The sequence below is a fragment of the Centrocercus urophasianus genome, unplaced genomic scaffold (genome assembly GCF_019232065.1).
Source record: "Centrocercus urophasianus isolate 14NV4802_14NV808 unplaced genomic scaffold, USGS_Curo_1.0 seq_17, whole genome shotgun sequence".
Lineage (NCBI taxonomy): Eukaryota > Metazoa > Chordata > Aves > Galliformes > Phasianidae > Centrocercus > Centrocercus urophasianus.
Genome location: NW_024884722.1, coordinates 25,981,449 through 26,006,960, shown reverse-complemented (window position 1 = coordinate 26,006,960; position 25,512 = coordinate 25,981,449). Strand labels below are relative to the sequence as shown.

Sequence of the window (25,512 nt, the reverse complement as noted above, 5' to 3'; positions counted from 1 at the left end):
GTTACATTGCATTTTATTGTTACAATTCCTGTTCTGAGTCAACGTATGAACGCTAAAGAGCCTTCTGAAACTGCGTGATGACTAAACTGCCCTGAGGTCTTGCCATGGAGCCTGATGTCGGTTTGGTTTAGAGCCGGATTCACTGCACCCTGCTCAAGGTAACGGAAAATACAGTAGCCACATCTTTTCATGAGGTTCTGCTCAGGTAAAGTCAGAACAAGAAAACATTTCTCAAGAGAGTACGGATTCCTCGGAAAGGCTCTCTCGGTGTGCCGCACCGCTGCTCCCGCAGATGTCGGCTCTCTCGGCCGCAGGTGGCTGCGGTCAGTGGCTCTGCGCTGCCGGCCGTGCGCCACGCCTGCCGCCTCTCCGGGCGTGTGCCGCGGGCAGCTTGCGGTAAGCTGGGCGGACCGCCGTGAAGCACGCTGCTTATTCTAAAGCCGAGCTGAATGGAGGGACTGAGCAGCTCCCACGGCGAAACCTGCTTAGAGCCGTACTCGGTGAGCGCAAGCTCGTTGAGCGGCCTCGCGGGGCAGCGCCCGGCTCGCCGTGCGGGGGACGCAGGTGAGGAGGGCGGGGAGCGCGGGGCGGGGCGGGGCGGGCGCAGCTGAGCGCGGCGTGGCGGGCGGGCCATGGCGGCGGGGTTGGAGGAGGCCTTCGGCGCGGCGGGGGAATTCGGCGGCGCGCAGCGGCGCCTCACCGCTCTGCTGGTGCTGCTGCAGGTCGGGAGCCGGCGGGTCGGGGCCGCTCTTCCCCCGGGGGGCCCTGCCGCTGTCGGCCGCTCCCTCGGGCCTCCGCGCGGCTTCCGCTTAGCGGAGTTCGTTCGCTTTCCGTTTCCTTATTTGCGCGTATTCGGCTTCCACTTTTTGAAGGGTGTCTCTTCCTGGCCGGGAAGCGAGGCGGGAGCCGTTCGTATCTCCTGCCTAGAGCGCAGTGAGCGGCGGAGCAGCGCTGGCGCGGGCAGAAGTACACTAGGTGCCGGATGCTGCCGGCGCCGCGCCCGCAGTTGGCGGTTCCGCGCTTGGGGCTGAGCGCCGCGTGCCGACCGCGGGCTGCGGTGCCGAGTAAACGGAAACTGCTGTCGTGTGTGGGACTCGGCGGAACGGGAACCGTTTTGCTAAGCGGCCGCGTCTCGTTGCCAGGTGTACGTGGCGTGTCAGTCCGTGCTCGTTGTGCTGGTCGGCGCGGTGCCCCAGTACCGCGTGGAGCGAATGGCGCCTGCGGCCGGCGGGGCTCAGCGCGTCCGCTTCATGAGCAACTTCACCTCCATCGTGACCGAGGTGAGCATGGCCGCTCCGCTTTCTCTTTCCTTCGGGCTTTTTGCAGCCAGTGCAGCACTTTGCTGTGCTGTTAAACGTCAGCAGAACCCACTAGCTCTGCTAGTTTATGCTTATTTTCTATTCTGAAAGTATACAATTAAATTATTAGCTTTGCTTTGCTAATGTAAAACCAATACTAGTTTGCATTAAACTGCGGTGCTGGGTGGTCGGAGCTGGAAGTAAATCTAACTGCTGCACGGATGTAAGGAGCCAGGGGATGTCTGTTAAGGTGATGGCAGTGTGGGCAACGCTTCTGTAGGCAAGCTGCAGTCAATCAGTTCCTTTTATGCAAATAAAGTAGATGGATGTGGTCTTTTAAACTACAGTTACTTCACTGATGACTGTCAGACTTGGTAAGAAAGGGGCGTTTCAAGTGGCACAGTAAGCAGCACAAGTAACAGTTTGCAAAGGCTGTCTTTTGCCCTACTCTTTTCCTTGTCATTTACCATTCTCAGATGCAGAGGTAGATGGGGATCATTCAAATATTTTTGTTCCCGTACTCTGTGCTTGTATGGTGTTACGAGAGCAGGTCAGAAGATAACTATAGGAAAAGAAAAAATGGCTTTTTAATTTTGAGAACTTGAGTTTTGCAACCATATCTGGGGCCTGAAAGGTTGTGTTGTGTCTCAGACCAGCCTGGAGCACTGCAAACGAGAACCAGGAGTTTGCAATTTGTGTGCTGAGGAGCGCTGGCACGGAGGCCTTGCTCCAGCAGTGCTCTGTGCCTCGGAGAGGGCGTGCTGTGATATTTGTTTTCCAAATGAAGTTTCCTGAGGACTTATGCCCAAAACTTACGTTTTCTTCTCTTTCTGAGCAGGTGTAAGCAATGTCTTTATCTGCCAAAATAGGGTGGAATCTGCTGCCCAGCAAAGTGTGGTAGTGGAAGGTAGCTGCAGAGACTGCACTGCTGAGTGCTACCATCCCAGAGGATCCACAGCTCCCTCGATGGTCTGAAGTGCTGAAGTGCTGAAGTGGAGCACGTGGAAGTGAAGTGGTGTCCTGTGAAAGCAGTGAGGTCCTGCTCCTGCCAACCTACGGGGGCTGGTGGGCAGCGGTGGGTGGAGCCGTGTCTCCTCTGCACGCTGTCCCATGTGGGTCAGGACTCACTGGCTGAGAGCACAGGTTGCTTCAGAGCGCCGTGATGAGAAGCTCCTGTAAATTCCTAGTAGTCTGTGGGGATCTGTATCAATCTGAGTCTGGTGCCACAGTGCTGAGGCCGTGGTGTGCAGTGTAGGATTCTGGTCTTAAGTCTTTTCCACCACCCCTTTAATCCTCTTACTTCTCAAAACCAAGAAACAAAATAAAAGAAAAGCAAATGGCGTTAGGATCCTTCTTCCTTTCCCGAAAGGAGACGCTGCAGATGTCATTTACACAGTCAGCACAATGCTGTCTTGGTGTGAATTCTCATCCACGTATACCCAAGTAAACTTCCTTGCACATTTTGATCATTTATTTGGGTAGAGCTTTGCATTGAATTAGTTACATTCTTTCCCTGGAAAATCACTTGGGCTGTTCTGATCATGCTTCTTTCCCAACACGATGTGAGCTATGTCTGTAATCCCAGCAGTGCTGCTGTGACTGCAGATCTTGGTGGGCTGGATGCCCACCCCCTCCTGTCAGGAAATGCTTGGTGCTTTCTGTTTCCAGCACAATGCATGCAGCACACAGTTCTTTTTCTTCCTTTCTGCACAAGCATAATTTTTGCTTATGCTGCCTCAGTTGGGCTTTTGCATGAGATCCATAGTACGTTTTATAAAGAAAAGCATAATTTGTGTCTGACTTCTGTTTGATCATAACCACGTGTATGGAGTAAAATACTAAAAACATCACCGAACCATCAGTATTTCTTACAGCTCTTCACCTGGACATCTCAGAATCCTTCTCTTTGACACTTCTGTGTGTGTACCCTGAGGGGCACCAGCCCCAGGAATTGTGGCTGCACAGCAGCAGCTGTCTCAGTATTGTAGTAGTAAACACTCGTAATTCTTGTTAATGAGTTTTATTATCAGTTCACTGAAATAACTGAGCTTGTTCAGTGTTGAGATGGCCAAGCTGTTAAAAATTCAAACTTCCCAAACTTTACAGGTGAGTTACTTTGTCAAATCTTGACAATGCATTAAACTTCACAAATCAGAAGCTGAGATGATGATGATATTTCTAGAGGAGAGAAAGTGAAGGGGTTGGGTCACCCATCAAACTTGGAACAAACCTCTAATTGGATATAAAGCAAGCAGTGGAAAATGACACCAGAAAAGTTTTAGCAGATGTCTTTGTTTTTGAGAAAGCTGGCAATTTGTCATTAATATTTATGATGATAAAGTGATTCAATTTTTTTTTTTTTTTTTTAATAGTGGTATCTAATTGAACAAGAAGCCTACAAAGTGAGCCTTGCATCATCTCTGTTTTTTGCTGGATTGCTTATTGGAAATATCACATTTGGCCCTTTGTCAGATAAACTGGGCAGGAAACCAGTGTATATCTCAGGTAAGGCTTTAAAATGTTCTCCTTGAGTGTTCTACTGGATAGCAACATCCCCATTTCTGCCCCACAAGTGATATGGAATCAGCGATCTATATCAGCATCTCACACAGACTAAAGCAGCACTGAAATGGGCTCCTGTGAGTGTGCTAAGCATCACAGTGGTCACTGGAATATCAAGGGCTGATATAAAATAACCTGTTTTTGCTATGACTTGCTATTTGAGCATAGTGCTGCAAGTATTGCCTGACTGTTTTACTGCCTGTAAAAATATTCCCCTTTTTAGGGGGGAGAGGAGCATCGTTTACCTCAGCCTTTTTGGAAAGGATTATTCATAAGCTGGTGCTTTGTTTTCCAGCTGTGCATGCAATGAAAGGGTGTTTGTTTGTTTTTTTTTTTTAATGATAAGATTGTCTCAAGGAAGTATTAAATTTGTCATTGTGGGGATAGGAGATTAGTGTAATGGTAGTATGGTGTAGTTTCAGAAAGCCAAACATAAGAGTGAAAATACTATATATACTATTCACTACAGCCAGTAACTCGCTGTGCTCCCTGCCTTTCCTCTGAGACCGTGCTGCACAGCATAAGTACTAATCATATTTTCTTCTCTCTCTGCAGGTCTATTTTTTGATATTATTTTTGGGTACGTCACAGCATTAGCTCCAAATTATGGCATATTTGCAGTTTCACGTTTTCTTGTTGGAATTGTGAATGGTGGAATGGCTCTTGTGTCTTTTGTCCTGACACAAGAATATGTAGGAAAATCATTTTGGTCGTTTACAGGTGGGATTTGAGAATATTTAATTGTGATTTCTGTGCCGAGTGCTGTTCTGACTACCAGTGCCTTGCTTTGTGCAGGTGTGGGCATTGACAATGTGAAGTTAGTGTGTGGCATGCCAAATGAATACGGTGTGATTCATCTGAATTCTGAGTTTTGTGGGGGTGCTGCCTAAATGAGAAGTACAGGATTGGGTTTGTTGGATAAATAGCAAAACTGAGGCTTTTAAATAGATACACTGATTGGAGAAAAAAAAAAAAAAAAACCAACAACCAAACCTTTATTTGTGCACTGCAAAACATAATGAAAAAAAAACAAGTTTTGACAGATTCTGCCAACTTCTCAGTGGTACTGTATGGTATCTTGGGAAGAGATTTTTTTGAAGTTTCCCTGCCCCACACCACGATGCAGGGATTTTATCTCTGTTGGTTGACCATCCTGTGTTTCTAAATGTCCATTTTCATATGCAGCTGCCAAGGCGTAAGATAAATGTAACACTTGCATGTTGTACTGTTGTAGAATGGGAGTAGCTCGGACCCAAAAGCCCATTTGGCCAACACAGCAGGGGGAAAAACTGAGTCTACCTGCTGACTTGCTGTGGCTGTGAGCGTATTTCTCTCTGTTCTCCAGTACTTCATTCTCCTTTTTCTTATTTTTCCTTGGGACTCTTAGGGTTGTAGAAAGCCATGGTGGTTTGGTTATAGCTTTCTGCTTCAGCTGTGGTTTTCAAGTGCTGAATTTTCTTGCCTGGGTTTGCTTGTTTGACTCACATCGTTTCTCTCCCACCCCTCCTTCCCTGTTTCTGTCTCTGCTCTTCCCTGCACTTCCCAGCCTCTCTCCCTGCAGGGCCAGCCTAGACGGACCGCCAGGATGCCTGTTTCCTGCTGCTTCTCACTTTTAGGTGCTTTGTTCTAGTCCTGCTCAGCTGTTGGTAAAGAGGTGCTGAACAACTGATCAGGAGCTGCAGGAGAGGAGGCAGCTGGAAGCTGCCCAGCAGTGTTCAAGGAGCTCTGCTAGGTGTTGGCTGTGGGTAGGCTGCGTGTGCAGTAGTTGGGAGCTTGTGGGTTAGTGTGGGACCTCCTGTGTTAGCCTGCAGAGGTTTGTTGGTAGGCTCCTGGAATGGAAGTTGACTTTGTATTTCACCATCTTTATTTACACCTGTTCATCAGAAGCTTGCTGAAGTGTAGCTCTGGGCTGCAGCTCTTTATATGCTGAACTTAGTCCTTGTGCTTTTGTAGCTTTCTTACAATGTCTGTTACAGCCCAAGAGATAACCTTAAACTTAAATAGCTCACAATGCTTCCCCTTCCTATCCCTAAATTTTCTCTTTGGTCTGTGGATTTCTGCTAATCTCTTGGTTTGTCCTGTGTACCATCCTTTGTTTTTGAGGGGGGGACCAGCCCTGCTCACCTTCCCTTGCCCCTGTTGTACAAAGGCCTTCTTCATTAAGACCGTGCAATGCACTGAAGCCAGCTTAAATGCCATAAGGATACGTCCAAAGTTAAGATTTTGTTGCTATTTTCTTTAGATTTATCATGGGGTTGAAATTTAGAATTTCTACTTAATTCTTTTTTCCTTGCCAGTGGTGTCTGTAGTCACCTTTCTGTTTGTGTTTCCAGGTTCGTTAACTAATCTGATGTTTGCAGTGGGCATAGCTGTGTATGCTTTACTGGGTTACTATGTAAGAGAGTGGCGCTACCTGGCATTGGTGTCCAATACTCTGGGAGTCATCTTCTTCCTTCTTTCTTTGTAAGTGACCCATTTGTCTTATAACAGGAAGGAAAAATAGGCATCTATCTGACAGCTTTTCTTGTCATAATTCAAGAGTGGTATAAATAAGGATGATATTTTGGTGTTTTTATGAACCAAGCAAAAGAAAATGATAGTGAAGAAGGAATCAGTTTCAAGTGGAGCAGAAGGTCAGGGCTACCCCGAAGCAAAGTCTGCACTGCTGTGCAGCTGTGACAGCCAGCGCTGTGTGGAGCAGCTGCATGCCAGCTGCCTCATAAAGCCTGATTGCAGAGAGGGCTGCCAGAGGCCGTGCACCGAAACATCAGCCAGGAACACGGCCTGCTGCCAAAGGAGGGTTTCAGTGCTGGAGAAGTTCTGGAAGTGCTCTTGAAGGGTTTGGGGGATTGCTTTTTGCAACGTGCATGCGTGCGAAGGGAGATAACAGAGTGCTTGGAACTGCCTTTCTTATCTGGATACACTTTTGATCTGCGTGTTTTTCAGATCTGTTTTGGTTCTGTTCCTATCATTATTGTATTTGGTGCTCCTGCCTATTTAGAATTACTGCATAAAAACTATTATAAAAACAATTATGGAATACTGCGGGATTTAAAGGTCTGAAAGTGCTAGCATTGTCTGGTTTGTGTTGTTACAAAATGTGCTTGTAACACACCAAGTGGATATTCCTTGCACATTAGAGCTGTAGAAGAAATGGAAGAATTATTAGTGTAATAGGTTGTATCTAAAGTAATGCATGGAACTTGTGGCACACAGCATAGAGAGAAAAAAACCTTTTCTGACTTCTATTTTTTTATTAATTAGATAAATCTGCTCTTGAAATAAGTTCTGTTTAAGAATGCACAAAAAGTATTTTTCTCGTAGCCTAGGGAAACAAAGCTTCAGGGTGAGGAAAGATGTTGTACACCGTGTTTTTGTCCATGATATTGTGTTTCTGGAGGATATAGAGCCATTTTTCCCAGGTATTAAAAACAAAACAACCCCTGGGATCCTTTGAAATAATCGTTGTACTGAAGGCTGTATATCTCTGCTAGGGGTACGAAATAAAGTAGTCCGCTCTTTGCACTGTGACTCTTTCAAAAGCAGCAGTGCATTCTGCAAGCTGAATAAAGCAGGAATTGTGAATTGCAGTTGTAGTAAACAAGGATATTGTGATTGTGTTTGGGAATTTGTCTAATATTAGATATTGGTATCTACTGCTAGATTTGGAGGTTGGCTGCCATGCCTGCAGCAGGGGGATTGGAGACTGATGATCTTCAAGTTCTCTTCTAACCCAAGCCATTCTATGATTCTATGAATAGGGCTTACAAGTTCAGCAGTTAGCATGAGCAGGGCATGAAGCTTAGCAGGTAGTCCACAGAGAAGTTTCTTTTCTCTCTGCTTCAACTCAGAGCCTTTCCCATGTCCCAGAAGTTTGAAATAAACATCAGTGAAAACCATGTTTTGTCCTGGCCATTTGAGTAATTGAACATTGAGATGGTCTGTGGTTAATGCCAGTGCAGTTTTCCCAAGGAAGTTAGTTTGGCACAACTCACAATGTAGCTGTAATCTCAAAGTGCTTGACAAACATTTGCAACCATCCTTCTATGAGGTTAGCTGTACATTACTATTAAAGTACACTAAATTTTATATGCATAACAGTGCAGATAAAACACTGTTCGGTGAATTTTGGATTAATACAGTTATTTTTTTGTTGTTTTGGTGATTGATTTGCGGAACAGTAGAATTGATTTTACTGAGGAATGAACTTGTCACTTGATTTTTCTTTTTCTTTCCTGTTAGCATGCTTCCAGAGTCACCTCGATGGCTGTACTCCCAAGGGAAAACTGCAGAAGCTGAAGATGTGATGCAATATATTGCCCTTGGTAATGGAAAAGAAAGATTAAATCTGAAATTAAAACCAAGTGCAGGAACTTTGCGGAAGGACGAATCACCCCCTGGTATCCTACACTTAATAAAACACCCAGTCCTTCGGTGGCGAACCGTCATCCTCATGTACATCTGGTATGTAGTAATGAGATGCTGTGAATGAGTCAGACATGAGGAAACCATTAAAATGGTTACCCTTTTCTCTTAAAAATACTGCCCCAAACTAATCATAAATTTGTCAGTTAACAGTTGTAAACAATAAGCGTGGCGTGTTGTGAAGCTGACATTTCGTTGTCATTGCTGTTGGATTTTATTTTCAGTATGTTATGTAGATGCTCCTTCAAGATCTAGTAATAAGAAATCTGCTGAAAACATAGTGTTTACTTTGAAGGGGAAGAGAAGCTGAAGCAGAAGTTGAAAGGATGTGTACTTGAGCCAGTCTTAAGAAGAAAATAGCTTTGTGGATGAGGCAGTCATAGAGATCTGGAGTAAGAATTGGAGTACATGTAAGAAATGAGAGTAAAGCCGACAAGTACATCTCGTAGGTCCATGCTTGCATAGTTACATTTGGTGCTGTTTTAAACAATTGTGCAACTTGGAACAGAAGAATCAGCCCCCAAAGCAGGTAAGAATCAGCTGACTAAGCTAGGGAAAAAAACACCAAAACCCAAACTGATAATGTGAGCATTTATTTTGTCCTTCCATACAGTTTACTTAAATAGAAACTATTCTCTCTGCATTTTTTCTCATTTGGGCAAAATAAGAGTTCTCTTCTTAACATACTAACTTAATATAGCTAACCTATAGTTTGGCGTAATTCACCTTTTAATTCTTGATTTTTGAAGACTAGTTATGCTCATAATGTGACTTCTGTGGTTATTCATAGGTATGTCTGCAGCTTTGTATACTATGGGCTAACTTTAAATGCTGGTGAATTAGGAGGAAATCTTTATTTAAATGTTGCTCTTTATGGTCTTGTGGAAGTTCCGGCCTTTCCACTCTGCATGTTCTTTATTGAGAAATCTTGGTAAGAAAAACTTATTTCCTACTTTTCTGCATGTATTTGTAGACAGCCTAAAAGAGCATTAATGTTTTTCATGGGAAGGTACTCTGTGGTTCTTCTAAACCAGTGGATTCATTGGGGGTTTGGTCAGCTGCAGGGTTTTCTGCAGTTGGTACAAAAATGGGACTTAGAGTTTTCTACCTTTTCCTTTTATAGTTCTGTTCAGCTTTTGAATTATTCAAGGTGTGAGGTTCTTAGTGATTAATGTGACTAAAAACTAAGAGCTTTGATAGTCTTGAGGAAAAAAAAAGATGAGTAGCCCAGTTACTTCCATACCTACAGCTTGCATATACATCTCTCCCATTTTATTCAGGGTGACTTTGATTTTGTACTGCCTGCCAACTGCAACTGAAAAGCACTTTCCAGCATTGTTTGTTTGGGTTGGTGCTTTTCTATCCTGGCTGCTTCTCTTTTATTTTAGAACAATAGGCAATTGAAATAACCTTTGCTTATTTCTATATGTATACTGTTAGATGGGAAAGCATACCAAGAAGTTTTACTGTGTTTTAACTGCTTGTCTTTATGCCTAGTTCTGTAAGAGAAGCACAGATTAAGAAGAGTTAGCCCTATATATTTTTTAATTCGTATTACTTTAATGTTTGTGTGCGTGCTCGGTGATGCCCTTTTAGTGACAGTGGCAGAGCCCATTGCCTCACTCACTACAGCAAGAACTCGTGCTGTATTTTGTCTTCTCTGAAGTAGATGGATTCTTCTCAAGGCTACAAATCCAATAGCTTAAAAATACATATGTATGTATACGTGTGTGTGTGTGTGTGTGTATATACATGTATGTATTTGTTTGTGAAATAGGAAGAATTTATAGGAGGTCTTTGGTGCACAGAACTAGGAAGAGTGTGAGATCTGAGGCACTTATGGTAAAATGGTATGAGGCACTGTGGTAAAATAGGTGTATAACTGTTAATAATGTTGCTGCATACTTCAGCTGTCATTTTGCTGAGAGAGTCAAAAAACAGTGAAGGACTTTGTTTTCGTCTTCATCTTGGAACTCTTTTCCTTCTAGGTCTGGAAGGCGTAAAACTATGATGTGGTTTCTGATATTTGCAGGATTTGCCTGTGTATTTACCATGTTCTTGCAAAAAAATGCTGGTAGGTATGAAGTGCTGCTTGTCTCTTTATGTTGCTTTGTAGCTTTTATTCAGAACAGAGTATTTCTAATCCACAGTTAGCAGGGTCTGTCAGTTTATACCTCCTTCTCTTTCTGTCTTTTTCTTCCAGGGCCCATCAGGAGCCCAGAGACCATATATATTACTTCTAACCTCTTGTAGGTGCAATTTGTCCCTGACTAGAGCCTGTTGTATGACCACGTTTTTCTGTCTTCCAAAATCTTGGCTTTCAGGTGGTCAGATTGAGCTATCAAGTTCTGTTTCAAGTGATGTTACTGCATTCATTAATCACTATTAATTCATTTATCCTAAAATGCCACTTTTAATGACAGAACTGCAGGGCTGTAACCTCAGTTAGATATTGACAGAGGGAGGGGCACAAAGCAGAATTCAATATTCGTTTTGGTTTCACAAGTGTTTTAAGAAATAGGAACTGAGATTTTCCTGAATTAAAAGTTTAGCTCTTCATCAAAAAATAAATAAATAAATTTCCACTTCAAGTGCACAGGTTTGGTTTTTTTTTTTTTTGTATCAATATTTACCTTAGTTGCTGAAAATGTAGGTCTAAATGACGCTGACAAAGAGAAGCATTCACTCAGCATCTGTTTTTCTTGCTTTTGTCGTAGTTGTATTTCAAACCAAGAGCAGCAGTGATGTGATGACAAAGTATGCATCTGTGGGTTGTGTTTATCCTCAGCAGATGTGAATGCTGTCTGGCACCCATTTCAAATTGATCTCAGAAAAGTCTACAAAAGAAAAGCAGTGAGAGAGAAAATATGTTATAATCCGATTTCCCATGTTTGTGTTAATTCACATCCTCAGACACTCCATTGTTTCTTGTACTGAGACCATTTCTTCCTTGTTTGCTGTTTGCACTTGTTACTATAGAAAAAAAAATGATGAAAAGCAGTCATCGCTTATCAGGATGGGGCAGTAATTCTTGAAGGGTTGCTAAGTTTCAGGAAATCTCCTTTTTTAAGGGAGTCTACTTGAATGCCATTACAGTGTCTTACTTTGTTTTGTGGTAAAGCTGGTTCTTGGCACAGAATGCTCTGTGTCACTCAAGCAGAAAGACAGTCAGCTCTGGGAGTGATGACAGTGAGGCACTTCCGTGGATACAGTGAGGTTTCAATAGAAATGAACATCAGACTGGAAGATGGTGAGGGGATGTAATGCTACTTTCAGAAGTTGTTGTACAACAGGAAGGATCTTTAATTTTGTGTCTGTTTTTGTAGTGAAGTAAACAAAGCGAACTTCTAGCTGGGTAACGTACTTAGATTTACCTGACTGTACTGAATGTACAGTTGTTACCTCTTGTGATTTTTCATTGATAGCTTTCCACTGAAGGAAGAAAACTTCCAGCTTCTTAAACCCGTTTTTTCCTAGGTTTGGTTGATGTTGGATAGTTCCCTTTTCGCTGAGAACTACCCTTTCTTGGTGGGAACTTTTTTCTGCAGTAAATGTAAAGGTTCCTTTAATTCCTTGCGTGCTGCTTAAGTGAACTTTTTTTCTCATGAAGATGACAGCCAGAAGATGAATCTACATAATGGCACTCCAAATTAGGCTCCTAATGACACTGGTAGCATCAAAGCTAATCACTGCCTAACTCCAGTTCTACAAGCTTTTAAATATCAGCACTGTTCTTGCCATTTTGCCCCATTTTACCATCTTAAGTTCCACAGGTCAATTAATGCAAGAATATATGTAAAATTATACCTCAACAAGAAGTGCAAATGCTTGAATTTAATAAGAACGTACAACTTGGTCTTTTATTAAAGATCAAAATGGTTGCCCCAGCAGGCAAAATGTTGTGCATGCTATTGTTGCTGGAAGTTCAAGTGAAAGGATATTAAATGAAATGTAATAATAAAGATGCAACTGTTAAAGAAGCTGCACTGAAACACTTGAGTGGACCTAGCAAATTGCTTTTAAATGGTCACCAGAATCCCCACGAGAGCAAGTGCATTCCTGCTTTATGCTGTTACAGATGAAGACAAAATATTGGAATGTTGGTAAATGTACACTCCAAGGCTGAGGAGGAACAATCACTGTCCGAGCTTACTGACATCAGGAAGCTGATGTGCAGTGTGTTTCCAGTGTGCTTCTAATCCTGCAGTAATTCCCCAGCAGACAGCCAGCAGCCTCCCCTCGGGGAGTGAGTGTGGAGAGGAAAGTGCACTTTAAATTCACTCCTGAGCTTCTGAGTGCCAATTTCTCTGTCTAGACAGACTCTTGTGTTTTGCTAATAAGACCAGAACTTCCCAAATGCACTAATGCTCTTCTAATACATATGGATATACAGCATTCAATCTAAGCCCCCTTTGGGAGAGAAGCAGTAAGTTTTAAAACACATTTACAAGTCTGTTCTTGATTGCTCCTTATTTGGTTGATGAAAGAAGAGAGAGGTACCCACTTCCTGGTGGCACTTGGCAGACTCACGCTTTGCAACTGGTCACTGTGTATCATAATGCAGTTCCGGATTACAGAGAAAAGGGAATAGAATTGGAAATATTGAAAAGCAAAATTACGGAGAAGTAATTGAGAAGCAATGTGACTTCTGCATTACTTAGGTGAAGTGCACCTAATTGGAGCATTTATCCTTCTTCATGCTTAACAGAAATAAATAAATTCCCTGCTCATTAAAAAGGATGGTGCAAATGGAACCATATCCAAAGTCAAAGTAACTGGGATTTGAGAAGATCCACAGCCTGATTAAGTCAATTGAAGGTTAGGTACAAGTAAACCAGGCTGCATTAGCATCCATTCTTCATAATTACAGAGCTGCTGCATCTAAAGGATGCGCAGGATGTCACTGGGGAGCAAATAAGCTTTTGAGATTAATCAAGTTGTACTGTATTAATTTAATAAATTAGTCAGGGAACACTTATTGTCTGCTTGTGCTTGTCAATAGATGCAATTACCTGGCAAGGTTTTCTAACTGCAGAGCTGGAAGCTTTATCGCCTTGTTTCAGAGCTGTAATGATTTTAGCGTTCACTCCCCCCAAAATTGAGGAGACAATCTTGATCTTAAACGTGATTTTATGTATTCATTTTTGTTCTAGCTTTTAGGACAGCTAGGAAGCAACGAGGGGTTCTTATTTGTGTGTGTAGTTGAAGAAACAGATGAAACTTTGTTGTTGTGTGAAAGACTCTTGAAAAAAGGATAGAATGCTTTCAGCATTGTGTAAAAAGGAAACAGACTACTTATGCTTATTGTTTATTTTCTTTTTTCTTGAAAGGTTTGCTCCTCAGTCCCACCTTGTTAGCTTTGTGTGGAAAAATGATGGTCAGCGCTGCTTTCAACATTGCTTATATTTATACATCTGAACTGTACCCAACGGTGCTGAGGTAATCTAAGGGGGCTCGTGGGTCAGCTTTCATGCACCGTGAGCCCAGTTGCTGGTGTAATTATTGTTACCTGAAATATCAGTGTGAGTTTTCTTAAATTGAGGCGGGTTGCCATGAGAGGGGCTGTTGCTGGCAGCCAGTGCTCTGCACTAGTGCTCTCTGTAGGGCTGTTTGTGGCGATTTCCACTAGGCTTGAGTCAGAATACCAGTGCAGAACCAGTGCAAAACAACCTTCATGCACTGCAATACTAGGTGCTGTGTTTCCCATTTATGGTACTCATTTGGGGAGTCAAATTACAGGTTGCAAAAATGAACATAATGATGTGATGGAAGTGTATGGTAACTTAATTACAAATATAGAGTATGCAGTAAGGACTATTTACTGTGCGTCTGTGTACTTTAACCTGCAATATAATTATGTTTGTTTACTGCTTAAAAACGCTTTTATGTATTTCTTATTTAATTAAACATTCATAATGCAACTCATTTTAATGGTTCCCACATGGCAGTGGTATGTTTTACAGCATTTAATTCACAGACAAGTGAGCTGAAGCCTTAGTTGATTTTTCATGGCCCTCACCAACTCCTTGAGGCTGGAAAGGAGAACAGGTAACTCCTCATGCTGCTCTCCTCACCTGCCATCAGCTCCACATGATTTTTTGAGTTGTACCCAAAGTATGTGCCTGGTATTGGAGATGTATTGCGCTAGCTGCTCAAATTCAAACGTAACACATTTCAGAAGTTGAATGTTTCTTTGCTCTCAAAACAGAACTGAAACTATGAAGTGGAGTAGGAAGGTGTCCTGACTGGTGGATACAGTATTTCAAAAGTATTTATAGGGATCACCTGAATCCAGGAGAAGGGCTCTAGGGAGAGGAACAAGGGAGTGGGGCACTCTCTGGATTGGCATTTTGTTTCTTTTGAGGTTCACAATTTCCTGTATGTTAGGGAGGCACAAAAGCCAGGCTGTGAACACAGTTTTTGCAGTAGAATTTGTGAGGGTGGAAGTGAATTGGCTGTTTGTTGGGGTTTGATACGCAGGTGACAAGCATGCTGCCTGAAATGGGATTTGGTCCAAACTTCCGTGTCCTTCAAGGTCTCTTTCTTGGTCCGTACTTCTTGTTTTTTGGATCCCTGTCCCCTCTGCTTTTCTGGAGTTGAGAATCAAGAGAATCAAATCTGACAAGGTTTTAATGGCTCTATTTTACTGTTTCACTGTGTTCTCATGATTTATGTTATTATCTTCCTAAGCCCCACTAGTGTTCAGTGCCAAGTCTGTGACAGCTCATACCTAGCAGGAAATACAGCAGTGCCTTAGCATGTTTGAAAATACATGTTTGTCGTTAGGAAAGTGGGGTTTTTTTGTTGCTTTTTTTTTTTTTTTTTTTTTTTTTTTAATTGTTTGTTGTTATTCTTTGTTTTTAGTTGGAACTCTTTCATTTGAGAATCTGCACTAATATTCTGGCACAGTAGTAACTGTGTGTCAAGGGTATGGAATGTTAGTGGAGAACGTGCAAGAGTAAGGAGTTTGAAAATCATCAGCTTCCTTTAGTAGATCGTGCTTAATAATGTGACAAACTGCTATATTAGACTATATGAAAATTCCACGTATGTAACAGCTTATACATTTTTAAATGTGTTTTTAATAGCTTTCTGATATTTTAATTAGTTGCAAATATTGAGAAACAGTGATGGGAAAGTGGTTACTTTTAAAGCAAAACATCAGCACCATCTGGTGGCCTTTGTTCAGCTCAGCAGTGATCCTGGCTTCCATCCAGCAGGAGCTTTCCCTGTGCTGAGAGGAGTCCCATTTCAAAGGCAGCAGAGGGAAGGCGGGAGAAGCTGTTGGGTTTTTTATGTGTGTTTTTTTTTTTTTTCTTCCAATTGGATGTTCTGTAGAGCTGTTCGATGTTTTCAGTAGTACTTCTCCTTATTTGAACCTATGTATTACCCTGAGCATGAGCACTGTGCAAAGCATGCTTATTTTTTCATGAAAATGACTACATGGAGGAATGAGCAACAAAACTCATGCTAGAAAAGAAGTGCTGTGTGCTGCAGTGTATACAAGCTTTCAGCTTTTTTTTTTTTTCCTTCTTAATGCATCTTTAAAATACGTTTTGGGAAACAAAAATTTAAATAAGCACATCTTGAGTGCTTCCTCACAGCTCCTGAGCAGCAGTGTCTCCCTCCTCCTGGTTAACCAAACGTTCTTCTGCACAACCCACGCTATGCTGAATTCTGAATTAATTATATTCTGAAGTCTGAACTGCATTCCTTTTGCATTGGAATTAAAATATTTTGCATTTACAATCACATTTTTGCCATATTTCCTCTCTATCAGAAAAAAGCTGGCAAACCTCTGGATGTTGACAGGCATAGGGTTTGTGGTCAGGATGCTTCTAAATGAATGGTTCATGTACAAACAGGTACCTCACATCTCTTGAGGGATTGTGACAGAGGGGAGGTGATTGGCCTTCTCTTATGGGGTTTGGATCGATGTTGCTTTAAAGAGAGGAAGTACGGGTTGCTATCGTCCTTTTCCCAAGAGGATGTGTGAAAGAATAGGCTGCTTTGTCTGTTTATTTTTACACCAAAGTTGCTGGCTTCTCATCAGCTGCTTCCATCATCTGTTTCCCTTAACCTGTGCAAAGGGCCATGAGGAAGGGAGGTGAATGTGGGTGGTTCTGGCATACTGGTGACCCGTGTCACCCTGTGGCTTGTCCTCTTTTATCCTGTCACTGCCTTCCTGTGTTTGGATAAGGAAAACAGGCTGAGGGGGAGCAGCTCTGCTCAGTAATTCAGGGTGATGATGAATGAGAGGAAGAAGCTGGAGATGTGGGAAGGGGAGCAGCTGTGAGGTGGTTCTTGCTGCCCAGCTTGTGAGCAGTGCCAGCGTTGGTCTCTGAAGGAACTGATAGTGTTTGTAGGAGTCATATGGAGATGGAAAGAATTTTGCATTTGTTCAGGAAATGAAAGACAATGGGGATTTCTGCACCTTTCTTTGAAGAGGATCCTGTTGCTCTAACTCCTGCTTTGTTTACTGTTCAGGTTAGGTGAGGTCGATTTAAATTTGTCTGAAAACTGAGGGTGTGAGGAATTCAGCGGTGCCTGGGGCCCCATCTGGCCATAAGCTTTCAAGCCTCACACTAACAGACAGCTACTTTCTGTTTGGAGATCAGCACTGACTTTTCATCTGAGTAACCTGAGACAGCACAAGGGACAGGAGGCACCATTTGGGTTGTTCTCTCTGAAGATCAAGCCAGATTGTGAAATCATTCCCTATCCAGCGCAGGGACATCCAGTTTTGTTGCCCTACATGGCTGTGTCTTAGCTTCAGTTGGATGAGTGTCTGGTTTGGTTCTAGGAGAAAAAAACAGTGCTGGTAACACACTGATGTTTATAGCTGCTGCTAAGCAGAGTTGTACGGAGCCAAGGCCTTTCTCAGCAATGAGCCCAACTGGCCAAAGGCATATTCCATACCATAGAACATCAAGTGGAAGGTGTTCTAAGCGGGGGTGGGAGTTCATCACTCTCTTTCACTGCCTGGGGGCACTAGCTGGGAATTGGTTATGGAGTGGTCAGCAATTGCTTGTGCGTCACTTGTTATATACATATGTATATTTGTCATAACTATTATCCTTTTCCCTATCTTTGTAGATAGTTTTATCTTAACCTGTGAGTTCTGCTTTTGTTTCTTTTCCTTTCAATTCCTATCCCACAGAGAAGGGAGATAGTGAGGAAACATCTTTTTTTTCTTTATTTTTTCTTGTTTGATGAAGACAATTGGTAACAAAAACAAACCATGTAAGCTGTTTCTAACAGTGCCACCACACGCTGCAGCTGTATATTCTGAAACTTTGTATTTTTCTGCCTTTGTTTAAAACAGGAATGCTGGCCTGGGGGTCTGTTCCATGTCTTGCAGATTTGGGGGCATTTTGGCTCCATTTGTGCCAACTATGGTAAGAGCAGGTCTTTTTTACTTTTTAAGCAACACATGTATTAAAGTCTCTGTAGGGCATTTTAGTGATCGTGATACCACACATGCCTATCTTGCTTGAAAACGATAATTTCAAGAAAAATTAAATTCCCTTCAGTCAGTTTCCAGAATAAATGAACAAAATGTCTATATGTGGCTAGTATTGTATCCTTTCGGGAAAGAATCTGCAGTTTCTGTGTTGTGCTCTGTGTTAGTGAATTGGTTTTCGTGCAGTATGGTACAAAGGCCCGCTCTTTATCTGACTACTTATAGCACGTAAGCAATTAAATTTCTCAAATGAAGGAGTGGTAGCCTTTCAGTTTTGTCTGAAGTTCACGTAGCTCATGTATTTTAAGAGCAACAAGCAGTGTTACTTTTTGCTATGGATTTGTAATTTCAGAAGTCTCTTAGTCCTTCTGTACCATTCATGGTGTTTGGAATCAGTGGGCTGTCTGCGGGATTCCTGACCTTCCTCCTCCCAGAGACACTAAATAAGCCAATTGCAGAGAGCATTGAAGAGCTCCAGAGTCCCAAATACAGAGCGCTTAAAGACGAGAAGGCAGAGTAATTTTTCTTTTTATTGTTGCTTTTCATTATTGTTCCTTTATCTTTTGTGAGCCATGATATGATATAGCGCATGTTGCTTAGATTGTGCATGGCTGGACGTGTGCATGAACTTCTTAAAGCCATCCTTCTCTTGCATTACATGGAGATAAAATTCATTCACTCTTAGAGATGAAAAGACTTGATGCTTTCACCTGTGTGTGTTAAATTTTATATAAGTCAATATTCTGCTTGCTTAAAGGGAATGAATCTTAGGAAGGCAATGTAAAATAATGGGGACATGACTTTCAATACCATGCCTGTACTTTTACAGCAAAACTGTGAGGCGTATTCTTTTAGCATGGTGAGATGGTGCCTTTTCCTCTGCTGTGTTTTATAGTGAGGTATAATGTAAAATTAACAGATATTTGAGGAAATGTTTAATTCCTTATTGGTCCCCTGAGTTAGAGCAACTTAAAGTGTTCTCCTGCTGTAGAAACAAACTAAGTAATGAGACTTAAGGAAAATGAGGTTTTTTTGTTTCAATATGTTAGAGTAGAAGTAGCTAGAGTATAGAGTACCTGTAGAGTAGAAAATGTGATGGGTATCTAACATGTTTGAGAAAAGCTGGGTTTTGGGGGTTTTTTTGCAAGAATAAAAAGATTTCCTGTAACAAAGACATTGTTAACTTAGATCTAAGCAGCTTAACACAGCTATGAAATAATAGATGTTTTAATTTATATTTTTCTTTGTGCCAGCTTGTTAATTATCTGGTTATTATTGTATTTAATGAGTTCAATCTTACTACCCACTACCCACAATCCAGCTTAATACATAGCATTTCAGTTGAAATGGGGAAGAAAAGAATTTCTATTATTTGTGAATATCATTTTGCTACCTAATAGCTTTTTTTTTTAAATAAGCGCATTTTGTTTTTCACGTTTAATGTCAGCATAAAAAATTGGACAAGAGAAATAAGACACGTATGCTGTTTTTCAATAATTATTTTTCCTCTGACAGGCGAACCAGCTAGAGGAAAACACGTAGTCTTCAGAAGTTCTTTCTGTAGTGAAAAATGAAGCCTCCATTGAGAAGGTGCTGCAACAGCTGAAGGGCAGAGGCTGGTTGTGTGTATCTGAGCAGGAGTGTTGGAGCACTGATGTATAATGCTGTTTGTAGCACACTGAACAGTTCTGTGCGGAGGCAATCTGGGAAGATGGAAAAAGCTGATCAAAGCTTGAGAAGGAAGAGGTGACAAATCTGTGCATTAATGTAAAGACGTAACAGAACCATGCTTCAGATGTTTGGACTTCTCTGTGACTTTAAAACTGAAGTATTCAATTAATTCATATTACAGAATATAATTGCTAGCTTCAGATTAAGCTGTAACGCTGCAATTGAATTGAATCAATACGTATGGTATCCAAGTTAGGTGGCATTGTATATTCACACAAGCTGCAGTTGTGGAAAGTACATGTGCTCTGTATATGCTAATTTTCTCTGCAGATTTATTTGCCTTAAACTTACAGAATATTTCATGGTGTGAAGAGACCAAAGATTTTCATGTGTTGTTGGTCTTGGTACGTCCAGTATGAGAAGCTTGAACAAGAGAGTAAATGAATTTCCTTGTGGGAAGAATTTTCTTATATGGTTGAGCATGAAAAGGCACGTGAAATTACAACAAGACAGCATGGGAAAAGTGATATCAAACCTTTAAGGGGAAGAACAAGTACATTTAAAGGAGAGGATGAGTAGTCTTTTAGTCAAAGGTTATTTGGTTTAGCTGTACATGTTGAACTGGAGATGATAAAATCTGTCATATATTGTATAATACATATAACCCAATAAATTTCCCATATGGACTGGATGCTCTCCAGCACTTAGGTAATGCTGACATAAGGGCAGATTGTGTTTGCATTCATTTTCTGGGGCTGAAACTTGATGGCAAACAACCTACAGAATGTGCTGCAAACCTTCATCTTCTGGTTGACTTACTCAACATTTTTGTGACGTGTTACTATGAGGATTAGAACTGAGTTTGTGAAAATTGTTCTGAATAATATTAATGCCTTCTGTTGTGGTAACATTTATAACCATAGTGACTAATTATACTTCTTTAAAGGATAATTGATTCAGCAGGGATATGATTAAAAAAAAAAAGCAAACAAAAACAAACAAAAAAAACCCAGCTTCTGACATTTTGAATTACAATAAATAAAATTTATTATGAAATAGAACATTATCAAGTTGTATTCCCAAGGCTGAGAAGAGACTGGAACAGGAGGATCATGGGGGATCATCTGGAAGGAATCATTACCTTCATGCCATGTTAAAAGGATCAGCCTATACTGGAGCATTTTTTTTGCATCCTGTGAAAAAAGAAAACCAAACAAAAAAAAAAAAGCCCAACAACCAGGAAACAATGATTGTTTGCATTTTGAACATTCTTATTTCTGCTTTATTTGATCCAGAATTAAAGATTTATTTGCTCGAGGTGACTTGTGTGAATGTGGTGGGTTGGTGACCAGGAAGCTGTGTGTCTCAAAAAGAAGTTAATGATCTTTCCAGCAGCTGTGATGTGGTCTCATTTATGCACAGTACTTGCAGTTCTTGTGTGTAGGCCGCTGGGGCAGCTGGATGGTACTTTGTCTTTTACATCCAAAAGAGGATATGAAGGGAAACATCATCTCCCATTTTTGCTGCTTATCCGTTCAGTTCAATTTAACAACTGGTTTACATTCTGAAGCTTAGTTTATTTATCTTTGCTGCATTTTGCTATTGCTGGATAAAAAGATGCTGTTGGCGTGGAGGATGTTGTGGAGAATTTTTTCCATTTGAATGTTTAGAAACAGAAATGTTTTTATAGGTTTATTAAATGGAATTTCAGTTGGACTAACATGGTTGGTGCATTATGTCTTACAGGGCACTAAAGAAACCAACTGTTTCTTATCATTACTGTGTATGTCACAGACAATCAGGAAAGGCAGCCTTTTTTGTCAAATAACTGTTTGGGTTTTTTAGTAGATATTTTTGCTTAAAGCTTCTTGCCTTGCAGAATTAGAAATTCTTCATTTAGAACAACTTTTTCCCATTATTTCTAATGAAGACAAAGCAGGTTTGGAGAGGAATGCCCTAATAAATTCTTTACTCAGTGTGGGACTGTAATCCATTTCTTTGTTTCTATGTAAAAAAAAATAAAAATAAAAAAAAATATATATATAATGTAAAAAAATATATATATATAAATAAAGGGAGCTGAGTTAATTTAAGTGGCTGAATTGCACTCATTAGGTCACAAACCCCGTCTTTAAGTACCACTTTTAGCTCTTCCTCTGTGCTTTGTGTGTAGAAATTTGAGTATAACGTTGCATCTGTGCTGTTCATCTGTTTCTGCGTTAGAACAATGTTTTTAGTGTTTTAGCACTGGTTGTGAAATTGCCCTTCTTTCTTTCTTTGCCTGTCTTTCAACTGATTGAAAGTCTTTTTTACTTAATCACTTGGAAAAAAATTGCTTCTGTTGCTGAGCTCCAGCTGAAAATCTTAAACTTGGGGGGAAGGGATGTTGGAAGAATTGACTGTGTGCCCTGTCCTTAAAAATGTCTGTGATACTGGCAGTTTGTCCAGAAAGGAAGTCTGATTTTGACATTTTTTCATCCCTTTCTGGGTTTCACTTTTTTTTTCTTGAGGAGTGCTATTTTTCAACTAAGTGCCAAGAATGCTGAGCAAAGGCAGAGCTTGAACATTCATTTAAGATAGCTATGTTTAAATACCCTTTCCCCGTTATTATACAATAGTTATCTTTTAATTATTTCTCAGTTAGGTTTGGGTAGGTCCCATTTCTTCACTTGTCAGAGGAAGATTATCAGTTGTAAATATTTCCAAGTATTTTCCCATTGCTTTAGCAGTTCATGCCACCTTTCAATTTGGTGCCACCTTTTGTCATTCCGTAGTTCTATGGATGACCAATGTGGCATGGAATAGTATTTTTCCGGCTGGCCAATATCCTCTGCTTTACTTTCTGGTCAGAAAGAATTCATCTGAGCATCCTCTCTCCCTTCCCCCATCATTTTTAAAATCAGGTCAGGTATAAAGACAGAGCTTGTGTTCAATTTTCCAAAAAGTAAACTTTGCACAGTATTCACTCTAAGCTCATCTCGGTGATCTTTTTATTAATCTCATTTGATGTTTCATCAAAGCTCTTCTCTCCTTTGTTGGAGCGCTGTATGTTAGTTCTTGAAGTGAAGGCTATAGATTCATTTTTAGAATTTATCCTTTTTAATCTGAGCAGAGTGAAGTACAAATAATCCTTTGCTTTGTTGACTAATACTCTTCCAGCTAAGCAGCAGAGAAAGGGGGAGGTGAACTTTTCACACTGCTGTCTGTAACCAGCTGGTTCTGCAGTTCAATTTTAGTTTCCTTGAGGCAAACTATTGTATCGTGTATTACAGCATGCAAGAGATCTGATTTTTTTTTTTCCATGCAGTGAGTTAGTAGCAGTTCATTGTAAAGGTCATCTTTCTTTCCATCACTTGCTATGGGAGATGTAAGATTTCCTGGAGTTAGCTTTTGATAGATGCAGTCCATCCATTAGAGTTAAATTTTTGAGAACAGAAGTTTGTACAGCTACAGGCAAACTGGGATTTTCCTGTGGAGGCACAATTTCTTTCTACTAAGACTTCCAAATCTGTCAAGATGTGTGTGGTTGTGGCAGGGGTGCTGTGTGTGCCCACCTCAGGAGGGTGGTGATGGTGGCGAGGGAGAATGAGGCTGAGAAGGAGATGATAAGGACTGGGACTTATTTGTTTCTAAGAGTGCCATCCTGAATTATTATGTAATTTATTTTAGCTATATTTAGACCCATTTTAGCTTCATGTTAAATATTTACAATACTTTCTATACCAGGTGCACTTCTGCTCCTCTGCATAGTCTCCTGGTTTAGAAAACAAGCTGGTGTTAGGATGAATAAATCAGAAAACAAACACTGCAGCAATTTTGGCAGCTTATAAAAGTACATCTTTGCCTGGACTGGTTTGACAGTGTGGGTTCTGGCAGCAGTCCAAATATATGTGATGCTGTGGAGGCTGATGGCTTTTTGTGGCAGTTCTCTTGAGGAAGGAGGGATTGAGAAACACTGCTGAAGTGACATATTCTTCTGTAATAGCAACCACACGGAAGTTTTGGTAAGCTTTTTATGAGTTCATGACAGGTGAGACTAAGTACACTGGCTGATGAGTCACTTCTTCAGCAACTCAGTCACTTGGGCTGAAGTTCTCTATAGTGGGGTTCTGGCTGCCAGGTCTCGGTGTGGTCAGCGTTGAACTGGCAGTATTGAAATGTGATAAAAGGCTCCAGGTAAAAACAGATAGTATGTTTTATTAACTCAAAGATATCCTGTATTTCTTGTCTGTCACAGCCTTGTTCACATCATTTTGTACTTGGTTTTTATTTTATATTTTTTAGTATTCTCTGTATAGTAATCAAAGACCCAATGAAGTTTTCATCTCTGCATCAATATGAGAAGGAGTAAAAAGAGACTACAGTATTTTGCTAACACACCAAAGATGGGAGAGTAGAATTTTGAGTATGCAGAATGAAGCTAATACAGATGTGTCCAGGTGGAAAGAAATTCCTGTTTTTTTCCATTATCTCCTCTCTCATGGCTGATCTGGTCTGGCTGTGGTTGCTGAATGGCAGCTGGCTTGAACAGGTACCCTGCACCAGGGTTTCTGCTACAGCTCTCAGGGCATTTAATCTCTTTCAAACTCTTAATACTTACAGTAGTTTATTCTGCTGTTTGTAGAAATGTCCAATCCTTTTAAAAGGCTTGAACTCTTCGTTTCAAGGCCTGTGGTATGACATTCAGTTCAGTTAATAGTCTGTTACTGTTACATTTGTTTTCTTTTATCGTTTTGGATTTGGTGCCTCGGCTGCAATGGAGATATCAGTGAACGAGAATAATAACAGTGAATAGGAGTGTTTGACCTAAAGATACACCCTGCAATTTAAGGTTATATATGTTGAATTGTCTGGTTTCTCTTCTTTTGAAAATGTTCAGTTATTTCTGTGAATGGATGCTCTTTCAGGGCTTCTCACTTGTATATTTGCCTTTCTGTGCTGCTTGAAATTGGTAAGCACAGGGCTTGAAGAGCTTGTATAAAGAAACTCTCCAAGCATGTGCTCAGATTTACTCATGCTAAGACCTGCTGATAAAGCAACAGCTGCAGCCTCGGTAAGGAGTAACAGCGACCACTCTGATACACAGAAGTTTGTCCCTGGCTACATCTGAAGAAATATTGCTCACCTTTGCATTAAAAAAAAAGTTAAATAAAATAAATAAATAAATAAAATAAAATAGCAGGCACTCCAGTGCTGAATGTTTGAGCTGCTTTGAATTTGAGAGGAATACTTCCTGTTTTCATGATTGGTTCTGGAATCGTGGCTCAGGTTGTTGAGGTGAGAGCTGAAAACCAGCTAAGGCTCTTGTTATCCTTGCAATGGCCCTGCTCCTTGGTGTGGCAGTGCCCAAAGGGTATTTTTTTATCATAGCTGTTTTGCTCTACTGTGTGGAGTTGCTATGCTTTCCAGGGTAATGTGCTTTTACAGAGCAATTTCTTGGTATTTAGCTCTAGAGAAGATTACTCTAGCTGTGGTGTGCAGTTTATCCCTTTTGTCTGAGTCCTCTGAGTGTAGAAATGGAGCTGTTTTTGCTGGAGCAATGTGTGTGTGCCTCGTACCACTCTGCCTCAGGGACTGTCAGGGCATAGGTGTGTGCAGGTTGAAAGAAGCCTTGTAACCTGCATCTCAGTCTGCATCTCAGTGATACTCCCTCTTGGTCTTTACCTAGAGGCAACCTTTTACATTTGACTTAGAAGTTCTTCAAAAAACAAAGAAAACAAACAAAAAACAAACCACTGATTAAACAACAACAACAAAAGTATAAACACAGTTCTATGTGGATAAAAAATGAATTTTTGGAAGTGAAAACTAAATGCGAGGAAAAACAGTAACTTATGCAGGAGATGGTCATCTTTTCTGATGAATGTATCACAAAGAAGTAAAACTGGCGGCAGGAGGGCTCCCGTGGTCATGGGCTTAGCAATTTGCTGTGGATCTGAATTGGCTATTCATTGCCTTTAACCCTAGCGGACCACCAAGAAGGAAGGAAAGTAATTATTAATGGCAGATTTTTAGTTTAAGTTAATTTATTGGTGGTGGAACTAATGATGTGATCCAGGTGTTCTTCAGTTTAACAAGAAAACATTTAACTAT

The 25,512-nt window shown here is 41.1% G+C and overlaps 1 protein-coding gene across 1 annotated transcript; it reads left to right on the top strand.

The window, feature by feature from the left end:
- The first annotated feature begins 632 nt into the window (after positions 1 to 632).
- Positions 633 to 20,110, top strand: LOC122160062 (solute carrier family 22 member 15-like). Its single transcript, XM_042818263.1, has 12 exons — positions 633 to 848; positions 1,143 to 1,280; positions 3,671 to 3,803; positions 4,416 to 4,580; positions 6,194 to 6,323; positions 8,103 to 8,324; positions 9,076 to 9,216; positions 10,274 to 10,359; positions 13,616 to 13,724; positions 17,611 to 17,683; positions 18,101 to 18,264; positions 19,264 to 20,110. The coding sequence occupies exons 1-12, from the start codon at positions 633 to 635 to the stop codon at positions 19,274 to 19,276; spliced, it is 1,590 nt and encodes a 529-aa protein (XP_042674197.1). The 3' UTR covers positions 19,277 to 20,110.
- Positions 20,111 to 25,512: the final 5,402 nt, after the last annotated feature.

Excerpts from the sequence above, each read along its gene's own strand:
- LOC122160062 (XM_042818263.1), top strand. The coding sequence starts at position 633 with ATGGCGGCGGGGTTGGAGGAGGCCTTCGGCGCGGCGGGGGAATTCGGC. Across the intron at positions 3,804-4,415 it reads GAAACCAGTGTATATCTCAG|GTCTATTTTTTGATATTATT; the intron begins GTAAGGCTTTAA and ends CTCTCTCTGCAG. Across the intron at positions 10,360-13,615 it reads GTTCTTGCAAAAAAATGCTG|GTTTGCTCCTCAGTCCCACC; the intron begins GTAGGTATGAAG and ends TTTTCTTGAAAG.